The 25,371-nt window shown below is 45.3% G+C and overlaps 1 protein-coding gene across 4 annotated transcripts in view; it reads left to right on the top strand.

The window, feature by feature from the left end:
- LOC108940049 (cytoplasmic phosphatidylinositol transfer protein 1-like) overlaps positions 1-24,867 on the top strand; it is a 72,980-nt gene extending 48,113 nt beyond the window's left edge. For 2 of the 4 annotated variants that reach the window (XM_018761861.2, XM_018761859.2), the window contains exons 2-9: positions 2,566-2,709; positions 7,498-7,586; positions 8,651-8,658; positions 13,519-13,590; positions 16,175-16,270; positions 16,777-16,932; positions 17,133-17,196; positions 20,724-24,867. In XM_018761861.2, the coding sequence (XP_018617377.1) occupies positions 2,582-2,709; positions 7,498-7,586; positions 8,651-8,658; positions 13,519-13,590; positions 16,175-16,270; positions 16,777-16,932; positions 17,133-17,196; positions 20,724-21,037 (927 nt within the window). In that variant the 5' untranslated portion in view covers positions 2,566-2,581 and the 3' untranslated portion in view covers positions 21,038-24,867. Of the gene's footprint in view, positions 1-2,560; positions 2,710-7,497; positions 7,587-8,650; positions 8,659-13,518; positions 13,591-16,174; positions 16,271-16,776; positions 16,933-17,132; positions 17,197-20,088; positions 20,226-20,723 lie in introns of all 4 variants that reach the window. The other 2 variants (XM_018761862.2, XM_018761860.2) reach the window with 2 other exon arrangements.
- The last annotated feature ends 504 nt before the right edge of the window (positions 24,868-25,371 follow it).

Genomic DNA, 25,371 nt, shown 5'->3' with positions numbered 1-25,371 from the left:
CTCTAAAAGTGCTCTATCTCCGAGGGACCCTAAATGGGAACTAGAAGGATGGCAAGTCGTTCGGGATTGCTTTTCAACGGCTTCCAGTGCTGTGACTGTTTTTTCTTTCTTATAATGGAATGCAGCTCAAAAGGCAGAACTTATACCGATGTTCACTTTTTGATGTGCACCTAATGACAGCCGAGGAGGTGATTTACCTTCTGTACTCTGGAAAAATTCAAATGCCCATTGCCAGTGGGAAACAATAGGTCTCAAAGCACAGCATCTGAATGTGTTGCAAAATGATTGAATGGGTCTTACGGGACAGATAGATGAGGCACGGTAGCTTTTTTGTTTCTCTGCTGCCACGAAAACATCCTTTAAAGGTCTGTTTAGAGCAGCCAGAGAGAGAATAAATTCTCAGTTGTGCACCGGCAAATCTTAGTCGTCCAGGAGCATTTGAATAATAGGACTTTTCCAAAGCCAGAGATGATTTGTCTCTGTGTCCTATGCCCTTTCTCTCCCTTCCTCTCTTGCTTCGTTTCCCTCTCCTTCTTTCCCTCCTTCTGAATTATTCTCTCCTCTCCAGGTATGAGACAGTTTGAACAAAGATTGACTTGGCCCACACTTGGGTGAGCGGAGAGCAGTCGTACCTGGAACCACAGGATTTGCCCTTTCTTTGACAGACTGAAAACCAAGAAACCTTAAATGCACTCTGGTTGCCGGTTTTTTTTTTTTCTCTCTTTTTTTAAATTGTCTGAGTATGCAGAGGAGAGTCTGCAAAGGGGAGCCAGGAAAACATTGGTATTTGAACATGAGTGGAAGTGTCAGGTTAATGGTTTATTATCTCTCTGGAAGGTGTTGCCTCCCTTTTAAAACCGTTCCCAAGACGTCTCCTGGAGCAAAGCTGCCTCTCCGCCATCTCTCCGAAATGTTATTCGGAAAGGTCAAGCTGACGCTCTCATCAATTCAGCAGACAGCCATGCATACCTTGTTCACAAGGCTCTGTGTCCCTTGCAAATCCTTATACATAGTAAACTCTGAACACATTGCTATATCTTTTAAAAAGGCCTGTCATCACAAGGACGTTGACTTGAATACATAAATTGTACATTCTTTAAACGGTTCACACACCTAATCTTATTTAAACCTGTAAAGGAGCACCAATCATCTATCTATCTATCTATCTATCTATCTATCTATCTATCTATCTATCTGACTTTTTTCAAAATTTTTCTAGTTTGTAGACCCCATAAATATTCAAGACAGGGTGTTGTAATTGTATCGGTTTAATATACTTTTCATCACATAAGCTGGAACACACAGCTTGATAATGCTCAGCTATGATTACGATGATAGCTTGTGTAGATCTTGCAGTGTATGAGCTCTTATGCAAGGCACCTTTATGTTGTGTGTATTTTTGGAGTCATTCTGCACAAGAGCAATGGCTAAGTGACACATAAATAAGAAGCTCCCCTTAGTTTTAATTCCCCTGCTGTTATCAAATCATAACATGGCAATAAATTCCAAACAGGAGTCCCCAGGAGCTGAGTAGCAGTGAGAACATCCAGATGGAGACTTGGCACATACAGGGGCTCAGGGTGAATCAGAGGTAGTAAGGACTTTAAAGTGCCAATAGGAGCTGAGAGTCCCTGGAACCTGAGCGACTGTAGCTGCGAAAGTTTTCCTTTTCCCCTCCACTCTGGCACTTTGAGGAGGTTTCATTAAGGCGCCAGTTGTGTCGTCAGTACAGACATCGCTAGAGCCCAATTCAGTGGTCAGTTCATGGCAGGTCTGCAGAATTAGGTGCGTTCTCCGTCCCCCCCGTGGCGTGGTGTCGTGACTTTTGTAACCGGCTCGGTTGACAAAAAGGCACCGCGGACTGATGAGCTGTAGCTGGCATTTCAGCGTCACATACGGGTACGACCGCTGCTGCCTTGATTTCCCAGGGTGAAAATTATACAGAAATAAACTTTTACAGCTTTGCTGAGGTAAGAATTTTGTGACTTAGCCGTTGCTTTAGTCTAAGGTTCGCTCAACGGTGCAGCTGAACTGCATTACCGCGTAGCAGCTGTGTTTTCGCCCTTCCGCTCTTCTGAAATTGTTAGCAAGACCTTTGTAACTCGTGTCTAAATGAAATGCAAAAATGCATTCCCCCTTCTTTATTGTCTTCATTAGATCATAAAGGTCTGCTGGAAGAACCCAACTTGTTTTACTTTGTGTCGGTTCAGTTACAGTAGTCGGAGAGCACACGTTTCAAAGAGCTACCCATTAGAAGACCTCATGTATCACTGTTTGAAAATAATGAGACTGTAATTGTTAAATTCGATTTTAGAAAAGAATTGATGTTATTAGCACCAAGCTATTCATTGTATGACAGTTAATCATTGGTGATGTTGATTTGCTGTAAGCCCTCTGTACACTGTAGCTTCCGAAAACATGTCGCTGGTGAGACTTTCAATTCAGTTTATCCAGAAGCAGAGCTTTCCGTTTCCACGCTGTGGATTGTTAGCTGACCAAGAGGATGCTGCTCGCGATGGCGTACGATTCCGATCCCTGCTCTTTCTTCCGCCTTCCCCAGTACAGGATTGGGCAGCTGTACATGATCAGCAAGCACAGCCACGAGCAGAGCGACCGAGGTGAGGGCGTAGAGGTGGTGCAGAACGAGCCCTACGAAGACCCCGCTCACGGCCAAGGCCAGTTCACCGAGAAGCGGGTTTACCTCAACAGGTGAGTCTCGGGCTCGCGTGCCTTCTACCTCTGTTATCTTCTCCTTGTACATCCCAATCAGGATTACAGTACCCTTTTTTCTTTCCATAAAAAAACAGGGAGAGTACCAGCGTTCTGTCTCCCAATTTCCCTATTTGAGCAGGTCCTGTCTGGTGACGGGTTCAAAGTACGTTTCAATTAATTGATTTCAATTAACACGCACCCTTCCGCCGCACAAATTATCTTCCTCAGGGAATGCGCCGATCGCACAATACTGATTTTTTAAATAGAGAATATGCGCTGGCAAAACACTAGAGGAAAAAGCGTGCCGGGTGTTCGCTACCATCATTCAACGCGACATCTGATTGAATAAATGAATTAATTAGCTGCAACCGGTACAACTACGCGTACCCATCTTGGACCTGCCGGGCAACCGATTTCTCAGAAGCACCTGGGATTTTGTGCCCAAGTCTGTCTGGAGAGTCCATCAGGGCTGAGCAGCCTGTGCTTCTTAGGATGACCTTTCAGTGCTGCGTCGACGGACGTCCGGAGGACACAAGCTCTTAAGCTGCCGAGCGCTGCGGAGCAGGACCTGGGGGCGGACGGACCACGGGGAGGGCAAAGGCAGTCAGACTGTGGAGATGAGCTATTCGTTTAAGCTCAGGTACATATGTCAGCACTCTGAGCAAGCAGGATACAGCAGAGCTGATGGCTCAGCAAAAAAAAATACAGCTAGCCTTTGTTCTTAAGGGTCCTGCACCGAGTGAAAAGGAGAATGGGGGAAAAAGAGAGAACAGAAAAACGGAGACAGAAAGAGAGTGAAAACTGAGAAATGAAGATGGAGTGGGAAAGGGCAGCAAGACTTATTAGAATAATAATCACCTTGTCATATTTTTCCGCCCCTTAATAAACCTTTGAGTTCGCCTTGAAGTATTTGTTGAAAAAGCAACCATAAAATGATTCACAGAGACTTAGGTACACACCCCTGTATTTAACAGAACCCAGTGGTAATCTCAGAATAACTCTGACTGGCCTCATGTGTGCCGTGTTAACAGGAAAGGTCAGCAGGCCTGCAATGACAGGTACAACAGAAACAGTGAAGTAGCTCGATGTTGGTCTACAGCGCTGGATGTTCATGTCAAGTTCAGAGTGCAAGAGCATGTTGTACCCAGAATGTCTCCTCTCTTTTGCTCTGGGAAACCTTAAAGGTCACGCGGTGTGGTTCTTCTCCCTCCAATTTGTGTGTGTGTGTGTGTGTGTGTGTGTGTGTGTGTGTTTTGCATTTATCTGTGTGCTTGTGTCAAAACTGAGAAAGTGTGAGAATGAGAATGAATCCCATCCATTCCTTCTCTATGACACCGTGAAGTCCTGGATTTCCTTTGCCCGCCGCAGACAAACTGGCGGTCAGCTCCCACCCCCGCGTATCTCAGCAGCTGCTGTCCTCAATGGCCCACACGGTCATTTCCAACAGGGATACACATAAATAGATGAATGGAAAAGGCTCCTTTTTCTCAAGGGTCTAGGAACACATGGGTTTGCCTATTTATGGATCTGTTCGGGTGTCTTTGCACCTCTTGTTGCCATGTGAACGCCCAATTTCCGGCTTGAAGTTAGCACTCTACTTCTTCGCCTCCTTTCAGCCTTGAGTAGTTACTCATGTGCTGTTCTTTCGCTCTTGAGAAATTGGGTTGCTGGGAGATGGTTCTGTTCCACTACGTCTTCATTGCTGCCTTTGCTCCTCCCGCACATTGTACAGACAATTCAACAGTTAGGCCAGGGAAAGTTTAATGCCACATAAGTGACAGAGAGAAGACCCCCACTCATCCCCGGACAGAGTAGTTTCATTAGCTGCATTGTTAAATGATCGCTATATCGTAATTGTTCATTTTGTGCAGGTTGTTACCACTGTTGAAGTTTTGAATGGGTCATGAATATTCATCATCATTTCTGCTCTCAGCAGCAATAGTGATGTTGCATGTGAACAAACAGCTCATAGTTATGCAGGCATTGGAAAAAGAAATCGTAATTTCCATCTCCTGTCCTTGGAGCACAGAAAGAAGAGTATGAGGTTTGCGTTGTAGAGCCCTTAGACAAGATGAGAGAGCGGTCAGAGTATGAAACAAAGGATCTGTCCAGCTGTCCTCCACCGCCTACTTGGCTTCAGACTTGCTAATGATATTCAACATTTAGAGAAAAAAATCAACCCAGGGAACTTGATGAGACACAGAACATAACATCATCATCCTGAGGCCTGGCATCTGGGGCTGCTGCCATGCCGGGAACCTTACTGAGGCTTACTTTAGTCTGCTGGCCGGAAGGGCTCCAGAAGGCCTCATTGATCAAACCCCTCTCATCCTCCTGTAAGGCCAGCCTCAGAGTACTTAAGGCAGCAGGAGACTCTCCTTTGGATGTGGTCCTGGGTCTGTGGGATGTGAATAGCCCAAAACAGCATGAGAAACAGCCAGACTTGCCTATAGGTGGTGTGGACATTGCTCAGTATGTTGCTAAGCAACTAGACCTCTAATTATCATGACAATCAACAAAATCATTTGCTATTCTCAATTATCCATTTTGAGGTAATTCATTTTGACAAGCAGTGTGACAGGTTAGGTGGCATGATGGCACAATTAGTAGTGCTGCTGCTGCATAGCTCTTAGGTTGTGGGTTTGGACATGAGTTCAAATCCAGCTTAGTCGGTGTGGGGTTTGCATGTTCTTCCTGCAATTGGAAGGGTTTCCTACAGCTGCTCTGGTTTCCTCTCACAGTCAAAAGAGCTGTTTCAGTGAATTGGTGACAGTAATTTGCCCTTCCTTACTGTTTTTACTGACTTTCCTGGGAGAATCTGCTGGCGATATCTGCTGTTACTTGTTAATGAAAAGCTGGACAAGAGTCTGGCTAGCTTAACAGTTTAACTCGCTTTGGAGAAAACCCTCAGCTAAATGAGCATAACTGTAAATGGCCACAGGAACTCTCTGAAAATATATCACAAATCTACATCACAAATCTACACCGTCAAGCAAGACCAATTAGACTGTGAGACACCTTGGGAAATGCTAAATTGCCGGGTTTTTTTTTTTCTGCAATCTTTGAAGAATGAAATTGAACTTCAGGACCAGAGAAGCAGTGGTAGGACTTGTGTGACACACAAGTGAAGATGCCTGCATGGCTCTGTCTGTCCCATTTCATAGTCGTGTCACCTGCCCTCTGGGTACCTCCACCTCAAGTTCAGACCATGAAAGGCAGATATTCGCTACACAGGGACATGGCCAGATCTGAGAACATTAAATAAAATAGTGTAGCTCCCAATTCAAATACTGTTAGGCTGCTATATAGAAAGAAGACACCGTACAGGGTAACATACAAAGAGAGCTCCACAGACCATCTATGACAAGTCGGAACGCTCTAGTGTTCCCCCCCAACGGTTTGGATTTCAAGTGGAAGCTCAGCCAACTCTCTCTCCATCCATGGAGTAATTTGCCTCAGTGCTGCATGTCCGACATTCATTCCGCTGTACTCTGGCCCTGTTCAGGCCCACAATGGCAGGAGCCTTGGCTAATGGGTTGCTTTATTCAATTTGTACATCTGAGAGGCTCTTAGGAAATTCAGTAATAATCTGAACTGTCCAGGGCGATGCAAGATCTGAGCTTCCCAGCCCAAAATGACTCCTTTAATTCAGTATTGCTTTGAATGTGCAGTTCCGTAACAGTATTCATTTCCCTCTAAGTGCTTGCATGGCTTCAAAACCTCCTCGTATATGGAGAGTCATGGTGCTTTCGGATCCATGTCTCGCTCACTCCCCTTGAATAAATAAACTCCTCTTCTTTGTGGAAGGATGATAACCCAGCCACAGGTGCAACCTTTTAGCCGGCAGGGCTAAATGTAAATGAATTGCTGGCATGGCAAGGAGTAGTGACACTGCTCTTTCACAGCACTGTTGTCAAAATAAAAATCAACAAGCGTCTGTAACAAGCTGGGACTTCTAAGTCCTACTGCCCTGAAATGTTAGCGTGTATCTCCATCTTACTGGTGATGTCACCAGTTTACATATTCATGTACAGTTATATCTGATCATGACTCGGTTTGTTTCTCCAAAAAGTTTATCTTACGCTTCAAGTTTTCTTATACAAGTGCAGCAGCTGTCATGGTCCAACAAGGAGCCGACAGACGGGACTCAGTTGCGGGTGCTTCTTTATTGAGGGCTAGGCGAGAGAATAGTTGGGGACAGGCGAGGGTCGGTCGATTGGCGTTCGCCGTTTGAGGAAGCATTCGGGAACCGGAGTCGAGAGGACGTGAACAAGAAGTAGAGGAATCAGGGGAGTCGTATTCAAGGGCAGGGGAGGAGGGAGCGAGGAAGAGCACAAGGGAGAACACAGAGATCGCACGGAGTTGCGCTTTGCTCAAACAAGGTTCCGTGGTCTGGGGTGTCCAGGCAGCGTCGTTATACCCGACCTCCGTGATTCGTGGAAGCTGCGGTGGTCGGGGCCATGACAGCAACTACGTAAAAGAAAACAGAAATCTTAAGTACAGAAATGCAGGTACAGTGATGTATTTCTTTAACAGTAACATTCTAGAATACCCAATCAAACAATTACAAGAAGCATGCCCAAATTAGTCAGTAAGGAATAAAAAGCTTGTATCCTAAGTGCTCCAGTTAAGCAGGAAGACACAAGTTGGGCACCATCAGTGTTCCTATAGGATAAAGTCTGAAGGGGTGGGTTGAGTCTTTTTCAAGAGTTAATGTGATGCTGAGTATGAAATTGAAAGAGGTTATGAAGGATCGTGTAACCACTGGCATTTGTCTCTCTCCAGCAAGCTACCCAGCTGGGCCAGAGCTGTCGTCCCCAAAATTTTCTACGTCACTGAGAAGGCCTGGAACTACTACCCTTACACTATCACCGGTGAGCCCCCTCCTCCAGCTAAACCAGCGATGTGTTGAACAGTCAAACAGTCAACAGTAGTCACAGATTTCCACAACAAAGATACTGATGCGGTTTTGCGTCAGCAGAAGAAAACTGATTATGTTGTTAATTTTGGCCGGAAAGGGGAAATAAACACGGGGCATAATCAGCATTTCCCTTGATTATCTCAGCTGGTGGCTAAATTAGTGTAAAGCAGTGTGTGAAGCGCTTTGCTTGGTGGAGAACAGACAGGCCCACCCCCTGCCTTACATTGGGCATAGGGGCTTTGTCGACAGACTGGAATACTTTTCTGGCACAATAAAAGCAGGAAAACCACATGAAAATGTCTAAAATATTGCAAACACACACACACACACACACACACACACATTTTCAGAACCGCTTGTCCCTTACGGGGTCACGGGGAACCGGAGCTTACCCTGCAACACAGGGCGTAAGGCTGGAGGGGGAGGGGACACACCCAGGACGGGACGCCAGTCCGTTGCAAGGCACCCCAAGCGGGACTCGAACCCCAGACCCACCGGAGAGCAGGACTGTGGTCCAACCCACTGCCACATTTTAGAAAATGTTTGCTGAAATTTACTGCAGAGCCACTATTTTTATTTTTAAACCCACGTATTATTCTGTATTTAAAGTCGTTTCCGATCATCATTTGCTACTGAGCCGCCACTTCGCTTTGTAATAGCAATGGTTGTCCGGCAAAGGCCCGCCTACTTCATTATCACACCCACCTGACCATCTCAAAAACTGGCCGTTTAACTAGGTTACAATCGAAGCTTAAACCCAGTCATCCTCCACAAGTCACAGTGCTGTATATTTAGCGTGTGACGTGGGCGAGAGCGAAAAAAGAGGCCTTCTACAAGCACAAATCTGTAGCTGAGAACAAGCTGTGGGCTTGTGTGAACGTTTCATCTGGACCTGATGTCTGAAATCTGCCACTGCTCACTGCCCTGTGTCATGTGATCTCTATGGCCACTGGTCAGCTATTCACTTTTTTTTGTCTTCTTTCCAATCATGTTGGATCCCTCCTGCTGCACTTCAAGAATACACAGTAAGTGCTCTGTCTTTATCCTTTATTAATCCCGGAGCTGCTGAAATGGCCTGGCTTATCAGTGCCTTTCAAAACGCTTTTGAGCACAGAGTGGTACCTTCAAAGCTTATGGCAACATCATGGTGTCACTTAAAGAGTTACTCATTCACAGTTTACAAATGGGAGAAGCAATTCTGTAGCCATTCTGCTCTTTGGGTCTTGGTGTTCTCCATCGTCCTCTCAGTCATGCTACCATGGATTCATATATAGAATCAGGTTGCATGTAACTGAATGCAGCAGTTATTTGTGGTGATGAACATGGATGGGTCTGCAGGTGAGGGTATTTGGTGAAGGGCAAGGATAAATTGATCATGCTCTTCAACCAGAAGAAGGTTCCCCAGTGCATAGAAACTGTGATGGGTAATAACCATGATGAGGGCTCAGCTCCATGAGCAGTCATTACATACATACACACACACACACACACACACGCAGTCTGAAGCTGCTTGTCCCAAGCGGGGGTCGGAGTGAGCCCAAGCCTAACCCAGCAACACAGGGCGTAAGGCTGGAGGGGGAGGGGACACACCCAGGACGGGATGCCAGTCCACCGCAAGGCACCCCAAGCGGGACTTGAACCCCAGGCCCACCGGAGAGCAGGACCCGGTCAAACCCGCTGCACCACCGCACCACTTCACAGTCATTACCAGCAGTACTTATTATAAAGATTGGATAATTAGTCATCTTAACTGCAGTTGCCATGATGAGCAGCCATTGTGATCAACTGTGATTCACTGAGAGTTGTCTTCATGAAAAGCAGTCACTCTGACAAAGGGTGGTGATAATAAAGCACAGTCACCGTCAGGAGCGGTCACAAATTTAGGTAGTCATTGTAAGAGGAGTCACTGTGATGGGCAGTAATTACAATGAGCAGTTACTCACCAGCGAGAGGAGGCGCAATAATCGGTGATGACAAAAAATAGCGACACTCCACAGAGAGGTAGTCAGGAAGAGCAGTCACGGTCAAGAGCCCGAGTGAGCTGTCACTATAAAAGCAGTCATTATGATGACCAGTCGCCATGATCAGCCTGTTACCAAGAGAACTTCTTAGTGGCTTTGCAGCAGTCCTGTAGAGATCTGGCTTAGAGGCCTGAAATTTTGATAAGCTATAAAATGTATTATTAAAGGCTTAAAAACTCACTTTTAGTGTTGCTAGAGAGCAAGTTCCGACATGTCATTTTAATTTCTGTTTTATGTCTTGATACAGATGCATTTGCCCAAAAGGAGGCACTGAAATATGGTGTTTCTTTAATACTTAGAAAAATAACCATAGTCTTCTTCAGATATACTTTTTTGTGAAGTATGAAATGCATAACTCTAACCCCACAGAGTACTTCCCTAGAACAATGTGGACTGCAGAGTTTACATGGGCTTTTCACAAACTTCAGCCCCACGTGTGGTTCTGAAATGGGCCCAATTCTCGCTTGGCCCAGACAGCAGGCAGAGCTCTTAACATTTCCTCATTTTCAGGCTCTGCTGTCAACCCGATGGCATCCTGGAGTGTTTCCAATTCGGAAGAACAGGTAGCCCATCAATCCCATCGCCTCATGAACAACAAAAGACTGATGATGTACAGCATGGCAGGACCACGGTGTCCTGAAACAAGATCTTCACAGCCATCATGTAGAAACTGCTGAAAAAGAATAGATAGCTCAGTGCAATTTGCTGCCCGAAGTTAAGCAGGCCTTGACATTCCAAGCGGCACCTCACGCACGCTGGCCGAAGCCACTTATCCCAAGGCGAACCGGAACATATCCCAGCAACACAGAGTACAAGACTGGAAGGAGAGGAGACAGACAGGAGGGGATGCCAGTCTGCCACAAGGCACCCCAAGCAGGACTTGAATCCCAGACCCACCGGAGAGCAGGCACAGGCAAAACCCGCCACGCCGCCACGTCCCCCCGAACGGCACCTCCGATTAAACAAATCGCACGGAAACACCGAAGGCAAGGAAGGACGCGTACGCTTTCCTCCTGCGCTGATCTGCGTCCCAGGCATTCGCTGTCCATGCAGAACCACAGGGCCGATATTACCTGCGAACGCAGCGACGAGAAAGAGACAAAAACAATACCATGTGTTCTTACTGATTTGTACAAAGAAACATCTCAGATTATGTGCATTTTCCAGCATCCCTTTCAAAGTTTCCTTGTTAACATTTAACATTTCTTTGGGCAAGCAGCTCTCTTGGCCTTTGTTCTATCATCTCAGATGAACCAGAAGAGAAATTAATCTCTTGGTAAAGCAAAACATTCTAATTTTAGACTCGGAGATTTCACTTCTGAGACCTTATTAATACTTGATGCGCGCATTCTGTGCGCTGGCTCTCGATCAGTCGCGCCGTCCTCCCACCATAGTTAGTCGCAAGGAGCTGTTCCGAGGCAAGCCCACGGCTCCACGAGGTCCGGCCCTGACTCCATCCGTGGGGCTGTGTTTAATTAATCACGACAGTCTGAGGCCTGCAACGAGGGAGCGGCCGCACGAAACAGAACTTCACAATGGGCTCCTGGCTCCTGACAGCTTGCTAGTTGGTATGAGCTTAAATGCGAGTCATCGCTGACTCAGAATCAGTGTCATTTAACAGCACGGGGCTCTTCTTCAGCATGGGCTCAGGGGAGCTGACGGGATTCATAATTTGTGGTAGATGCTGCTGTACACACACCCCTACGCAGTATTCACAACGCTTATGAAGTGGCACGAACTAGTTTGTTGAGGAGGACGCAAAAGGACACAGCATTTTGTGCTATAATAAGAAACGGCTGTAGGCCAGGAGCCCTGCAGAAGTAACCGGTTTGATTTCGTAAATGATACGAGTGTGGTGTTTCCCTGGGAGTGGAAGTCGGAGCTGCGTTGAAGGCCAGCGGAGACTCTGTTGCCAGGTGTGTGTCCAGGCTACCAGCCCTCTGTCCCATGTGTAAGGGAACAGCTCCCTGATGACCTTCCCAGGGGCATCCCGATCAGAGCCAGCAGGCAGAAGGTCCCCCACCACCGCACACCCCCAGCTCCACCTGGACCTCAGGAAGTCTTCCTTGGCCACATCAGTTCTGTCAAGCTGCAGAACAAAGCTACAGGGAGACGCAGGGTATGAAGCTGCGCCAGCCTGTTTGCCGAAGGATGCGGAAAGCTCCTCGCTCGGACGCGGCTGGGCTATAATGAGCAGACAATGGCGGCGCAGACCAGAACCGATCCTGAGTGCAACACAAATGACTCATGACCCGCAGGCTGAAGCATAGCAGCTCTGCTGAAGCAGTAATCCCTCTTTAGTACAAATTTTCTTCTGCAAGAACATGTAATATTTACTAAGAACATGTGTGTTGGTGTGAGACTATGTGATGTGATATTGCCATCAACTTTAGAAAGGGGGATGAAGGTTTTGGATCTCATTCTTTCCCTGATGGAAATCCAAGGGAAAACAATACCATCGTGTGTTGATTTATAAATTCTGGCGGCTCTCGATTCTGTTGTGTTTTCCAGCCACCCACCTGCTGCGTTTATCCATGCGCACATGCCGCTCGATGAAAAATTATGACATTCCAAAGCGAATCCCTTGCTACCCAGGTCTCCAGGTACATCACAGAGACTTTATGAAGTAAACAAGCAGGGGTAGCTCTCAGAGGGGCACACAGCCATTGGCTGGAAGGACTATGCATCACAGGAATGGCAAAGCTTTGTCTTCCATTCTCTTAGGAGTGATGGAGCTCCTCACACTGGAGGTACCTTCACCTAGCGTGAGGGCGATATGAAAGGTGCGGGAATGGAGCACATAGCTAGGGCAGTTTAGAAAATGGTAAATTTGTGTTGACGAGGAATGCTCTTAGTATGTGCCGCTAAGAAAAGAGTAGGAGAAGAAAGCAAAGGGGAGAGGATTTTCCTTTCTCTCTTGCTTTCTCTTTATTTCCTCCTGAACCCCTCCCCCCACCACAACCCCCAGTCTCACACAGCCATCTCACGTATCAGCCTAGGAAACGATGCACATTAATTACTGAAATCCGTCATCCACCAATCCCCAGTGCCACCTCCATTGATCCCCTCTCAGTGTCTGCTCCTTCCCGAGCCGCCCGGTGGGGTTAGGTTATAGATAAATGTGGTAAAATCATGAGTATTACAGGCTGGCTAGAGTTGGTTTGCTTTTTTCCAGCTATTTAGCAGAAAACTAGTCGGCTGTCCAACATCCACGTTGCTCTGCATAACCCTGGCAGGTGTTAGTTTCACAGTCCCTGTGAATCAAGATTGAATGATTGTATTCAGGTCCAAACAGAATGTCTCCTCTAACAGCCTTTGGGTCCTATGTGTTTATGGCACCCAGATGAACATCAGTAACTGGATTAGCTTCTTGGATTTCGCCTCACATCCGGGACTGCGTGGTTTCCAGGAATCTGGCTGGTCCTTAAAAAGAGACCGGTGCTGCTCCAAGGAACTGCTGTCATTGCATCTTTAAATGCTGATGAATTACCAGGGCTGGAACAACCTAGAGCTCATGGAGAGGGCAGAGTGAGCCTTCATGCTGGATGCCTTTGGTATCTCTCACAAGGGATAATGAACGGACACTGACAGTTGAGTCTGAGGTGTCAGGATGACGTACCCCTGGCCACAGATGGACTCCTCCCCACATTCGTCTTTTTCCATCGCGTGATTTCTTAAAGAGAAGTGGAGGAAGCATGAGAGAGAGGGGGGAGGGAAGGAGGAGGAGAAGGCAGAAACAAGAATGGAAAAGAGAAAAATCTCCTTCTAGCTCGGTGAAATTAATCACTGCTAATCGCAGCTTTAGATGAGTCAATGCTTTCTTTGATCTGCTATTTTATTAATAAGCCCTTTTCTTCTTCTCAGTGCTCCTTTCTGCCCAAGTTTTCGATCCACATAGAAACCAAATATGAGGACAACAAAGGCTGCAATGACAACGTGAGTACATGGAGATCACAGTTCTGCGTAGCTCAAGCTTTTATCTAAAGTGAATTATGCAATAGTGCAATAATTAACTGATTGTCAGAGGAATGTACTGGAGCAAAAAAAGCATCTGGTAAAGGCCCTAAAAGGAGCTGAGTTTGTTGTTCCTGCTGTGCAACTTTTCCCTTTCTTTACATATTTAAATAGCTGGACTGGATTAACACCACTTTCCTAGGGTACCGCAACAGTACCCCAGCAGGTCCGTGAACTTGTCATCTTTATGGTCTCAAACGACTACACTGTTGGTGGCCTGCTGAAATATATTTAGGTTTGAATGTATCTCTTATGTCCTTTTCTCTGTCCCATTTTACATGTCAATATTATCGAAAGGAAAAAAAAAATCTAGTGATCCTTCTAGAAAATGGCAAATCTTCAACTGGACTGGCCTACTTTAAATGCTAAAAATGGTTGTGATGCCTCATACAAGCTATGGAAGAGTCTGTCATTCCTAGCAGAATCCAAGAAAATTCTTGCAGCTGCTACTCTTTGTTTACAGCCCATTTTAGAGCCCACATCTTCACCTGCTACTGGGACTTGGTTGCCATCTTCAGGTTGACATGGGCTGTCTTCTGTAAGAACAAAACGTGAAGAGAAATGTTACTTTTGCTAGAATTTGAAGCAGTCTCATCATCTTTTCAGACTACATATTTCCCAGTCAGAAAATCAGTCTTGCCCTCCATAGCAGATAGGGTGATGGATAGAGCTGCTGCTTTTTTCCTTGGAGGGCGTTGGTTTGAATCCTGCCTCCTGCAGTCCTCCTGTTGTAGTCTTGATCAAGGTACTTACCCTCAATTGCTGCAGTGAAAATTACACAGCTGTAGCTCGCTCAGGATTGTAAGGTGCTTTGGAGAAAAACAAGCTAAATGTGAACTTGGTTTATTTCCTTTAAACACTTTATTAACAATGGTGTTTAACACTATGCTTTCATACTTTTCTGAACCCAGCAGGGTGACGCTGAGTGCTTTTGAGAGGGAAGGCAGCGAGAGGCAGTGCATTTGTATTTTCTTAATCCCAGCTCGTGTAATATTCACCAAGAGGGGCCAATAGTGCCAGAGACAACGTCCATTAGCAAGAGAAACAGTTTCGACGCTGTTGTCAGGCGTGTCTCTCTGGGCTGCATACTCCGCATTCGCAACAGAAGGACGGGAACGAGCCGTGGTGACGCTTCTGCTACGGGCCACCCCCTTGCAAGGCCTCAGAAATACACTCTCCGTTGCCATTATGCTGGACCACTCCCTCTGCCTCCTCCTGGGAGATGCTGAGCGTGCGGTCGCGCTACTGCAGGTGCAGCCGAGCCAGGCGACGGCTGCGTATCGATCCATACTCCACACGCCCCGACTGATGAGCGCAACATGATCTTTGCTTCCTGTTTAAGAGCAGAGATTTTTATTTGTCTTCAGTGAAATGCATTTATCTGCCCCCATTCCCATTACATCTGCTCTGCTGTCTTCTCCCAACTGCAAGCACATGGTGTTCAAACCCATCACCCCCCACAGCCCTTGCTAGTGGAGAATTTTACTGCCACTTCTAAGATATTATGTAAATTACCCACCTCCCCAGTGTGGTAAGCAAAGGGACCTCTGCATGGCTCTTTCACCCACTGAGCATCATCCTCCTTCCATTTATGCTACAGTTCACTGTCAGCTAACAGCACAGACTTGTTTCAACAGCTCAGCTGTGTCACAGAAAACAGAGACTAGTTCTGCCAGACTGTCAGTCCTGGACACAAAGTATATTTACTGTATGGAGAAGCACACATGCATGTGTCCACCTGTTGGAAATGTATGGTTTCCGTTAAAGTGCTGTCAGAAGTAAACGCGCTCTAGGGAGCATTTCCAGAAGCAAAAATAAGACTTGCGTGCAGTACAGATCTTAAAGGTGACACAGGGTGAGGAGACTGACAGACGGTCCATGATGCAGCAGCGCACTTTGTTGGACCTTCCCCTACAGCTTCCAGACTGCTGCAAAGCAATGCTGAGCTTCCCTCGTTGGCACAACCCACTTGTCTATGTCCACAGCTCCCCCTAGTCGCCAGGACACACATTTTTTCTGTACACCGTATTAACCTCACCACCACGTGAGCTTTTTTTAAATTTAACTTTAAAGTTCAGCCTCTCATATGAAGGTTTTTTGAGGGTTCACAGTGATATCTTAAATCTTATCTCCAACCACCATCAGTTTTTATTTGGCATAGCATTTTTGCAATAAAGCTGTCACAAAACACTTTGCAGATATTTTCCACAGAGAATTGAGGAACCCGTCGGGCAAGTTTTGAAAGCAAGTTAACGGTGAAGTGTTCCCAATGATCTTCCAATTTGTCTCTGGTTCTCATATCAGCCGGTACACCCAGGGACTCACAGCAATACAGCATTGGGCAATGGACGATAGCAGAAGTTTCCCCTGGGGGGTTTTAGGGAGGGGTAGGAATAACATTATCCATTATCCCAGTGACGATACAGACATCTGCTGTGTGCTGAAACAGTCCTGGCAGCGAGCCCTTCAGTATGAGTTCCTTTAATTTGGCCATTCTGCCCTGCAGATCTTTGACTGCGAAGCCAAAGACCAGGAGAGAGAGGTTTGCTTCATCGACATTGCTTACGACGAGATCCCTGAGCGCTACTACAAAGAGTCTGAGGTACCAAGGGAGGCGGGGCTGGGAGTTCTAGAGATAGCAACCGTGTGTGTACAGTCATCACCACCTCTTCGGTCACCCAGGGCTATCCCATTCATCTCCTGGTCTGCTCTTTTTTCCTTGGGCACCACAGTGCGCTCTGAGTGAGGCAGCACTGGGCAGACCATTCAGCCTTATGTCTTGACCATAATGGCCCTTGATGAAGATGGCAGTCTAAGAGGTGGACCGGCCTCAATGCAACACCATGTAATTACACTAAGGGTGCACAGTGCTCCCACTCTCCCAGGCCTGGCCTTCAAGGCTTCATCAACCAGCCAGAGGAGGGTCATTTCTCAGATGGCTCAGATTAAACACGGGCCAGCTACTCTTTAATCTGCTGAAGCACAAGATGGAAATGTGGTCATTTATCATGGAGCTTTGATAGGTTTGTTTGTTTTGTGCTTTCGGAGTTTTCTGAGCACGTTAATCCTCCATGCATCTCTCCTGTCCATTCCTACAATGCTCTGCAGGACCCACGATACTTTAAGTCAGAGAAGACATCGCGGGGGCTACTCCAGGAGGGCTGGCGGGAGACGCAGCAGCCCATCATGTGCTCCTATAAGCTGGTGACGGTCAAGTTCGAGGTGTGGGGTCTGCAGACGAGAGTGGAGCAGTTTGTGCACAAGGTGGGTCTCACAGCTCCTCTTTTCCTGTGAACATTTTGACGAACGCAACCCTCCAGACCCCAGGCCTCCCCCAGAACAGGCCAAAGGGCAGAAGCATGTTGATGAATTGCCCCTGTGTGGGAGTGCAGACTGCCACACATTCTCTCTGTGCTTTCACATGCTAAACTAGCTCTGCATCACAACTCTTCTTTTTCCGCCAGGTCATACGGGACATCCTCCTTCTGGGACACAGGCAAGCCTTCACCTGGGTCGATGAGTGGATCGGTAGGTCCCAGGCTTACCCTCGCGCCTCATTCACTCTTACAGCTAGTGTGCTAGGAAAGCAGTGTGTACCACTCCAGTCCATGTTAGTGCTGCTCTGTGGGTTTTTCAAGCTGTTTCAAGTAATTTAATAGCAGGTAGGTAGTGTCCTGTCTCTTCTAATAGAATCAAGCTAAGATGTTTGCGAGGCCCATTCACCAACCAGCCACAGTTGTTGGTCAAGTAACACAATTATTGACGTGTTATCTCCTGTTGTGAGGGCGGAAGAGATCGATGCAGGTAGACAGGTCTGCGTAACAGAATCATAGTAGCACTGCTTTAATCAAAATGTAATATTCCACTGTCTCAGCTGGCCAAGAGGGATAGAAGAAATATATGTAGTGAAGGTACAGGAAGCTCTTTTATACCATTTGGAGTTAACTTCAGCTTGTCTCAGTAGACACTAATGCGCAGTGCTTTGGCCTACAGTTCCAGGTCTAGTAGGCAAAACCTGAGGATTTTCAAGGGTGTGTTTTCACTTTAGCTCCAGCGAAGCATTTAACAGGCATCAGATACACACGTTCTCGTGAAGTGCAGGATACGAAATGCAGTTTAAATGGCATGAATCAGAAAGTAAGTTTTAAAAAGAGCAATGGGACACGGCGTTACCTTGCCATGGTGCAGTTCGTTTGTTTACATTTACATTCATTCATTTAGTTGGCGCTTTTCTCCAAAGCGACTTACAGAGTTTCTCTCTAAGACAAAGTTTGGTTGTGCTGCTGATCAGCAGCGGTGCATCATGATCTGTTCCAAAGTGACCAGAGGCTCGGCTCCCTGCGCCCACCACAAACTAAGCCGTGAAAGCCATAATTACAGCAGTGCATGAAAGGGATCGGTGCCTGAGTGATTTTGGTTCCACCTTTCATCCACCCCCTCCAACCCCCGCCTCCCCGCAGGGCAGTCTGCCGCTGCTTGTCCCCGCTACCGTCTATTACCGTCTATCAGCCCGCCCTTCCTCACCAGCTCCTTTTTGGCTGGGGCTGTTTTCTTAAAAATCCCTAGCAGATGTATTCCAGTAGTCCACAATGAAACTTGGTGTCTTTTCAAAGAACTTCATTATCATGGTAAGCAGAAATCTCCACAAGAACCACACAATGCAGGAATCTCTTTATATAAAAAGTCTCTTTTTTGGTCTTAGTATCCATGTCAAATTCAGACAAATTAGGTAATTTGTGGTTATCTTTCAGGCACATTTTTGCAGAAAAATGATAAGACTAAATGAATCATAAATGTTCAGTTTGTCTGTTTAATTTGTGGTGGGCTGCACTGTAGTTTCCACAGTGTTCATTGTTAAGCAAAAGCGGTTTGTCCATAAGAAAGCATGTGTGCAGAGGAGTCTGTGACACAGAAATCTCATTACACCAATGAATTTCTAAGCCACCTTTTAATTGCACAGATCCATTCAGTGCCTCTTTGCCACCCTCTGGGCTCTGTCAGCTTGGTGACCCAGCCAGGGAGTCACAACAAGGGCAGTCATGTGCCACACACCCAGCAGACACACCAAACACCATCCAGACACATGCCCAGTTTTCCAGCTTGTGTGGTTCATCGTGTGAATCATGCAACTTTTCCACACATCTTACTCTGCCATGTGCCCCCAGTCCTGTTTCCACTCAAGCCGATCATATTTGGTGCAGCCCATTGTGGGGTGGAGCTGGTCAGGTGGGAAGGACAGAGGCCAAGCACTGGATATTTCACAAGAAAATGGGGTTTTATTGGCTAAATCGAAACGAAACAAGAAAATGACAAACTAAACTGTGCACAAAGACACAACAGAAAAGGACATAACAAAACAAACTCTGGTCTAGCTATAGAGAGAGTTCTTCTGTTCCTTCTCAATCTGCCCAATGTCTCTCCTCAGTCTCCAAGACCAGCTGTTTAATTGTCCTTGGTAATAGATCCTTAATAGCCAGCAGCCGGTCGTCATTGTTCCTGCCGGCCATCGATAGGGAGTGAGGAGCTGTCCATCAAATTCAGCCTCACCCCTATCATGGCTGCATTGCTCACCAGCTCACACAGGTCATACCTGGTCATACAAAACCACTTACACTCACTCATCTCGATATCCATGCCACGGTTAGCAGACAACCACTTGTCCTTTATTTTGCAGTTTAGTTCAGATTAAGCCTGGTTAAAATGAGGTTGCAACACAATTTTTCAATAGCACAACTTCAAACTGGTCATCCAATTTCAAGTCCCAGTGTCCCCAAATAAAGGAGTTAAATATATATGCCTGTGTATGTATGAATAGACTCTAATTTAGCATAAAATGCAAATGCTGAATGTTGTGTTTTGTCTAACTATGGCTCTTGGATTCAGCTTGTTTCTCCCACTAACTGCTTTGCTTTCTGTCTCTGCAAGGTAAGTATATGACAGAGAAATGAAAACACAGCGGAATGCAAACTGTGTACCTGTTCTCGTAATCTGGCAAAATTTATACTAATTTGGGGAGATAACAGCTTCTCTCCATCAACACAGCCTGACTGAGCTTCAAAAAGCCTGCATTTTTGAATATCTGTTCTTCTGGAAATCACTCTTCTCATATGGGAAGATAGTTTTCCATCCTCACGTGGATCATTCCGTTCTCCTGCTCCTGCACTTCTTGCACCTGCCCCCAGATGCAGCCTCCTTCCTGCCTTCCTTTCCTGTCCGATACTCACACGACTAGCTTCCGCTAGCACAAGCTCTTAGGCGCTGTGGAAAGCTAGCTCCACCTCAATTGCTTTTCTCGCCCACACGATTTCCAGTAACCTCTCACCGTCGCTCAACCTCTAGCCCACCTCCAGTGTCCCCTTTCCTATCTGACCTGGTATTGAGTGTCCTAACAGAAGGTGCCAACATCTTGAATTTTTGCAGATATGACTTTGGATGACGTGCGGGAATACGAGAAACAAATGCATGAAAAAACCAACATTAAAGTTTGCCATGACCAGCAAGAGCATTCCACAAATTCACCTTCACTGGATGAAATACAGATCCATGACAAAGCAAGCGTATGTGTTTCCTTTTGTTTGAGATTCATGTATGATGGCTCACTCCTCTTATAACTACTACACACTCAGAGTCATCGCAAGCATTCGTGACCACTGTACACATTAAAAAAATCATTAAGCAATAATCAAATATAAATTATGGAGGCAGTTGGTGAAGAACCTTGCGAATGAGGATGTTGCAAACCATATTTTTGCACATACCAAGGGCTTCTATGAAACGCTATGTGCTTATAAGACTTATAATCAGTCTTGTGTTTACTTGATGTTTAAATCTTACGCTATTGTACTGTACAAATTATCTTAATATTAACTCATTTATTCAGCACCTTTCATAAACAAGACTCCCAAGAAAGACAGGCAGAATTAAAATTCCTATAATGCAGAATATATGTCATAGGCACGGTAAGCCATGAAACTGGGCTCTTTAACTGTATCAGTAGATGTGAGGTGAGGTCTGATGCATGTCTCCCCACCCCTCTTGTTTGTTCCTCCTTGAAGACATGACGATGGATGAGGTGAGAGAATATGAACGCGCCACTCAAGAAGCAACCAACAAAAAGATTGGGATTTTCCCCCCATCCATCTCCATCAGTGAGACTCCCCTGGCATCCAGCAGTCGAACCGGTCCGTCCAGCGCCCCCTCGACCCCCCTCACCACCGATGCACCAGAGTTCCTGTCCGTGCCGAAGGACCGGCCCCGAAAGAAGTCGGCCCCCGAAACTCTGACCCTGCCTGACCCTGCCCACAACGAGCTGAGCCTCCCTGCGTCCAGCTCTGTGCCTATGGATTCCAACAGGCAGCCGCCTCAGTGAAGAGCCCCACACAAACAAACATACAAATGGAAACACAAACAAAGATACAAACCAACACAAACACCCTCCTGCTCTTAGCAGCCAATTGCCCATATTTGGCCTCAGTGCAAACCTGCTGGCTATGTCCCAGTGATTTACCATCCGACTCCCTGGCTGTGGCCGAGTGATTAATCTCCAAACTCCTGGGCTATGCCTCAGTGATTAATTACTAAATTTACTGGCCTTGCACCAATTGATTACCTTCAGACTTGATGGCCAAGTGCAAATGGTGTAGTTCAAAGTCACTAACTGCACTGTCATATTTCACTTTCAGAGTCGCTGGCTGTCTCCCAAACCCCAGCGCGCTTTGAGAATGTATCTGTTCCCCATGCAGGCACAGTGTGAGTGGGTACTGCTGCACTTGGCTGCCTGACATCCCACACTGGTTCATGTGTCAGAGTCTGTTTCAACCTATCCTGCCACATGCAGCCACTGTGAGTCACAATGAAGTTTCCATTTGAAAGCCACCGCATTGTTCCATTTTAGTCTGGTTTAATTTCTTCTCTGATTTGGAACTATAAACAAAGTAACCTGATCTCTTTCATACATTTGTCCCACAGCATTCATGATCACTGCTTGTCACGCTTTCCCTCCATCAAAAATTGCTGTTATTTTCCTATAGACTATCATCCATCCATTATCATTAATCTCAAGGCAGTCTCACAGTGATCCGGGGCCTGTCCCTGCAGGGTACACCCTGGATGAGATGCCTGTTCATCACAAACATAATATCACCGATACTTACTTGATAACAGATTACATGTAGCAGATGAATGCATTTTTTTCAATATCCCGATTGCCGTCGTTTATGTACTGAATGCATAGGAATAATTTATAGCCATCACAGTGGAAGTGGGCCCATCACACGAAGCTATCGGTCGCCTGCAGCGGTTTTCCGCCAGGATGCATTGGAGCCATCCCTATATAGTTACCCAGGTCTTGTTTCTGTCACCTCCTCCCAACCAAATACAGAAAGTGAATTAAGTGAAACGTTAGCTAGGTACAATCACTGGCTGCGACCAAACCTCTCAGGTGTCCATCACTCTGCTGCCTCACCAGTGCTTTGGTGTACAAGCCATGAAACCTGGGATTCTCCCACTCGATGGTTAAAACAACCCTATTTCTTCTTGTACTTTTGTATGTGTACAGACATATCAGTGTACGCTCATAAAAAGCTGCAGAGCGTAGGAAAGCAAGTATGAAAGGCCTTCAGTGAATCTTATCAAGGGGTGGAATGTTCCGATTTGTTGAAGAAGCCCTAATTTGGTTGCCCGTTGTTTTAACCTACCTTGTCCAGAGATCATGCCCATACCGTGTGTAAATGAATCCAGTGTACCACAGTGAACAGTGCGTTTCTTGGATTCATAATGGACTTTGCCGTTTCATCGCCTCGATCAAGTGACGAGACGGTCATTGTGAAAAATGTGACTCAAGGACAACTGTGGCTGCGTGGAACTTGTTGATGCTCCTTTTGGATGTGTTTTTGTCCTGTTGGATGAAACAGTACAAATTGTGCGTACCTGCTATGTTTGACATTTGAGACTGGTCTGGGTACATTTTATGTAATGTGAACGGGAGGTAAATGGAGCTGAAGCGAAAATAACAGTAAGTTATTTCATAAATGTGGCTCGGTTTAGCATTGCATGAAAAGGAACAAGCTTCAGGAGGCATGGGACACTCATTACAAATTTGATTCAGGTCAGTGGTCATTTCTTACGATTCTTTCTAGTCCTTTGGAATGCCAGTTAACAGTGCTTGCCGGTGTGAGTACACCAGTTTTGAATGTTAAGCAAATCCACCTATAAAAATCTAAAGTGTGAGCTGCTCACTTAATAGCTGTTCTTTATTCTGGTAATTTTGGGGAAATCTGCCATAGGGGAGAAATAAAAGTGATGGGGAGGAGTCAGTGACCGACTTCAGTGATTAAAAAGTGGTTTCTTGTACCGCATGGAACACCTGTACAAATCATATATATTATATATGTGTGTGTTTGTGTGTGTCTGTATATCTATATACACACACAAACACACACACACACACATATATATAAACATTTATGTGTATTAAAAATGCAGGTTTCATTGGTGATGCTAATGCAAGTGCAGAAATGCCATGAATGCCAGTATGTAGGCTGTATATATAGTCCTTGTTACTTGGAGACTGAGCATGCTCTAAGAATATGATCCTCCAAACAGTGCCTCTGCATGCAAGTGTATCTTGTAGTCTGTATACCAAATCTGTACCATATTTGTACAATACGAACTGCTACAAATGTTACGCAGAGCGTTAGTACTAAAACACAGTCCCTTCTTTCACAGAGCAATGAAAAATTGGAAGTGTCATATTTAGGATGAATTGTTTAAAGTGTATTAATTTGCACTAGGACTCAGCAGTTATAAATTAAGTTCCAGAAAGTTTTGTTATGTTTAAAAATTTGTTTCATTTAATATTTTTCACTGATTAATGCACACTGCACTTCCTGAGGCTATGGACGTTTTCCATTAGCCATACAAAATTTTTGAAAATTTGGCATGTCCAAAAATGTTATTTACTGTAAGTATTGATGTCATTAGTGAAGTCAAACAGCAATGTTTGACTGTGTCAGTGAAATCATTAACCCTGAAAAAATAGTGTCCCTGCTTACACCAAACATTTATCACACAGCTTTATGAAGGTCATCTGCTAAGGATGTATTTAGTCTCATACAAGTATGTTTTCTTTACTCTCTCTTATACGTTTGTTAAGGTCAAATAAAGATGGATGCTTTTTAAGGAACTGCTACTTCATTCCAATGAGGTGTTGTAAAATAAAGTGTGGCTATCTTAATGCGCTCAGTTGTACACATTAAGCTCCCCTGTTGTTATGTATAGTTTGAAATACAATTATATGCTGGGATGTGAAATCAAGAACTTCAATACCTTTTTGTTTTTTGACTCTAAATATTATTAGTTCCTGGATTTTCAGTGCGTAACTCATGCTTGTGTTTCTGATATCGTTATGTTAATATTTTTCAGGGTCAATAAAAAATAATTTTCCACTCCATATAATCTATGTTATTGTATAATTTTAATAACTTGCTGTCAACTGATGTTACATGTGTACATGGAGTGTTTTTTTTTTGCAACAAATGTAACGATGAAAGTTCATGGAAACCACTTGCAAACCACATTGCACGGAGGTTTGTATTTTAAAGTTTCTAGTTTAGCAGCTTCTTTAAATCATTTCTTCTCTAAGTTCATCAGGTTGTTTACAGGCAGTCGTCTATTGAAATGTATTAAACATACTACTTGTAGTTCTATAACTTTCTAAACTTCTTAATCTTGGATTTCATAGGGTGTTTCCTGTTGGGGATGTTCTCCCAGTTGTTTAGAAGTTGAAACCTTTAACAGATGTGCATTACATACGAGTTTTACAGTTCACCTTGAACCATTGTTACGCTTCATTTTTACATTTCCATTTTACTGCCTGCAGTCAATGCACTCATCGTTCGTTTTCAACAGGTGTAGCTCTAATATTGATTCAGTGCTATGTAGTAATGAAAAGTGAGGTCTCCGTCTGTTGTTACTGTACTTTTTGAAGTTAAATTATGGAGTACAATAAATGGACCAAGCTTTGTCGGTCTTACTGCAGTTTGCAGTCAGGCTGTCGTGCTCCTTCGGCCTGCTGGACGGCGCACTGAGTTCTTCCATTTCATGTTCTTTTCAGTGCGCTTGTGCTTTGTTTTGTTTTCATTCGTCCCTGTTATTATTAAGAAACATTTTCATAAATATACTAATAAAGTTGACTTCTAATTATGTTTCCTACTGTGTTTTTTTTCTACTTTAAACATACTAGAAAGCAGTAAAATAGGCGATGCTAGGTGTCACGTTCCTCCAGCGAAGACACTTTTTCTACTGAAATATTTTCCGATGTACCTGGACGTATTATCGGTGATGTAACCCGGGGTCTCCCCACCTGCGGCCACCTGGATGCCCTCTCGGCTCTGCTGTTGTACCTTTGAGGGAAAATGAAGGTACAATGTGTAACGGGAAAACCAAACAACATGGAAATATTCACCCTTTGTTCATACAACAAGTCTATTCATCAGCACAACGGCATTTTTTCCCCATTATATGATCATTTTATTTCCACAACTGGGCATTTTTTATTCGGTACAACAGCTTTTTATCAGACTTTTATCAGGTTTTTGTCCCTCAGAGGCGTCATTGTGTCAAGTCGGGATCACATGGATGGTGCGGCTTCGATTACTGCCTTTCAATACAGACACTGGACGAGGAAACGTACTCCGACATGCA

The sequence above is a fragment of the Scleropages formosus genome, chromosome 20 (genome assembly GCF_900964775.1).
Source record: "Scleropages formosus chromosome 20, fSclFor1.1, whole genome shotgun sequence".
NCBI lineage: Eukaryota > Metazoa > Chordata > Actinopteri > Osteoglossiformes > Osteoglossidae > Scleropages > Scleropages formosus.
Note: the sequence above shows the minus strand (reverse complement) of the source record. Positions and strands in the feature narration are given on the sequence as shown.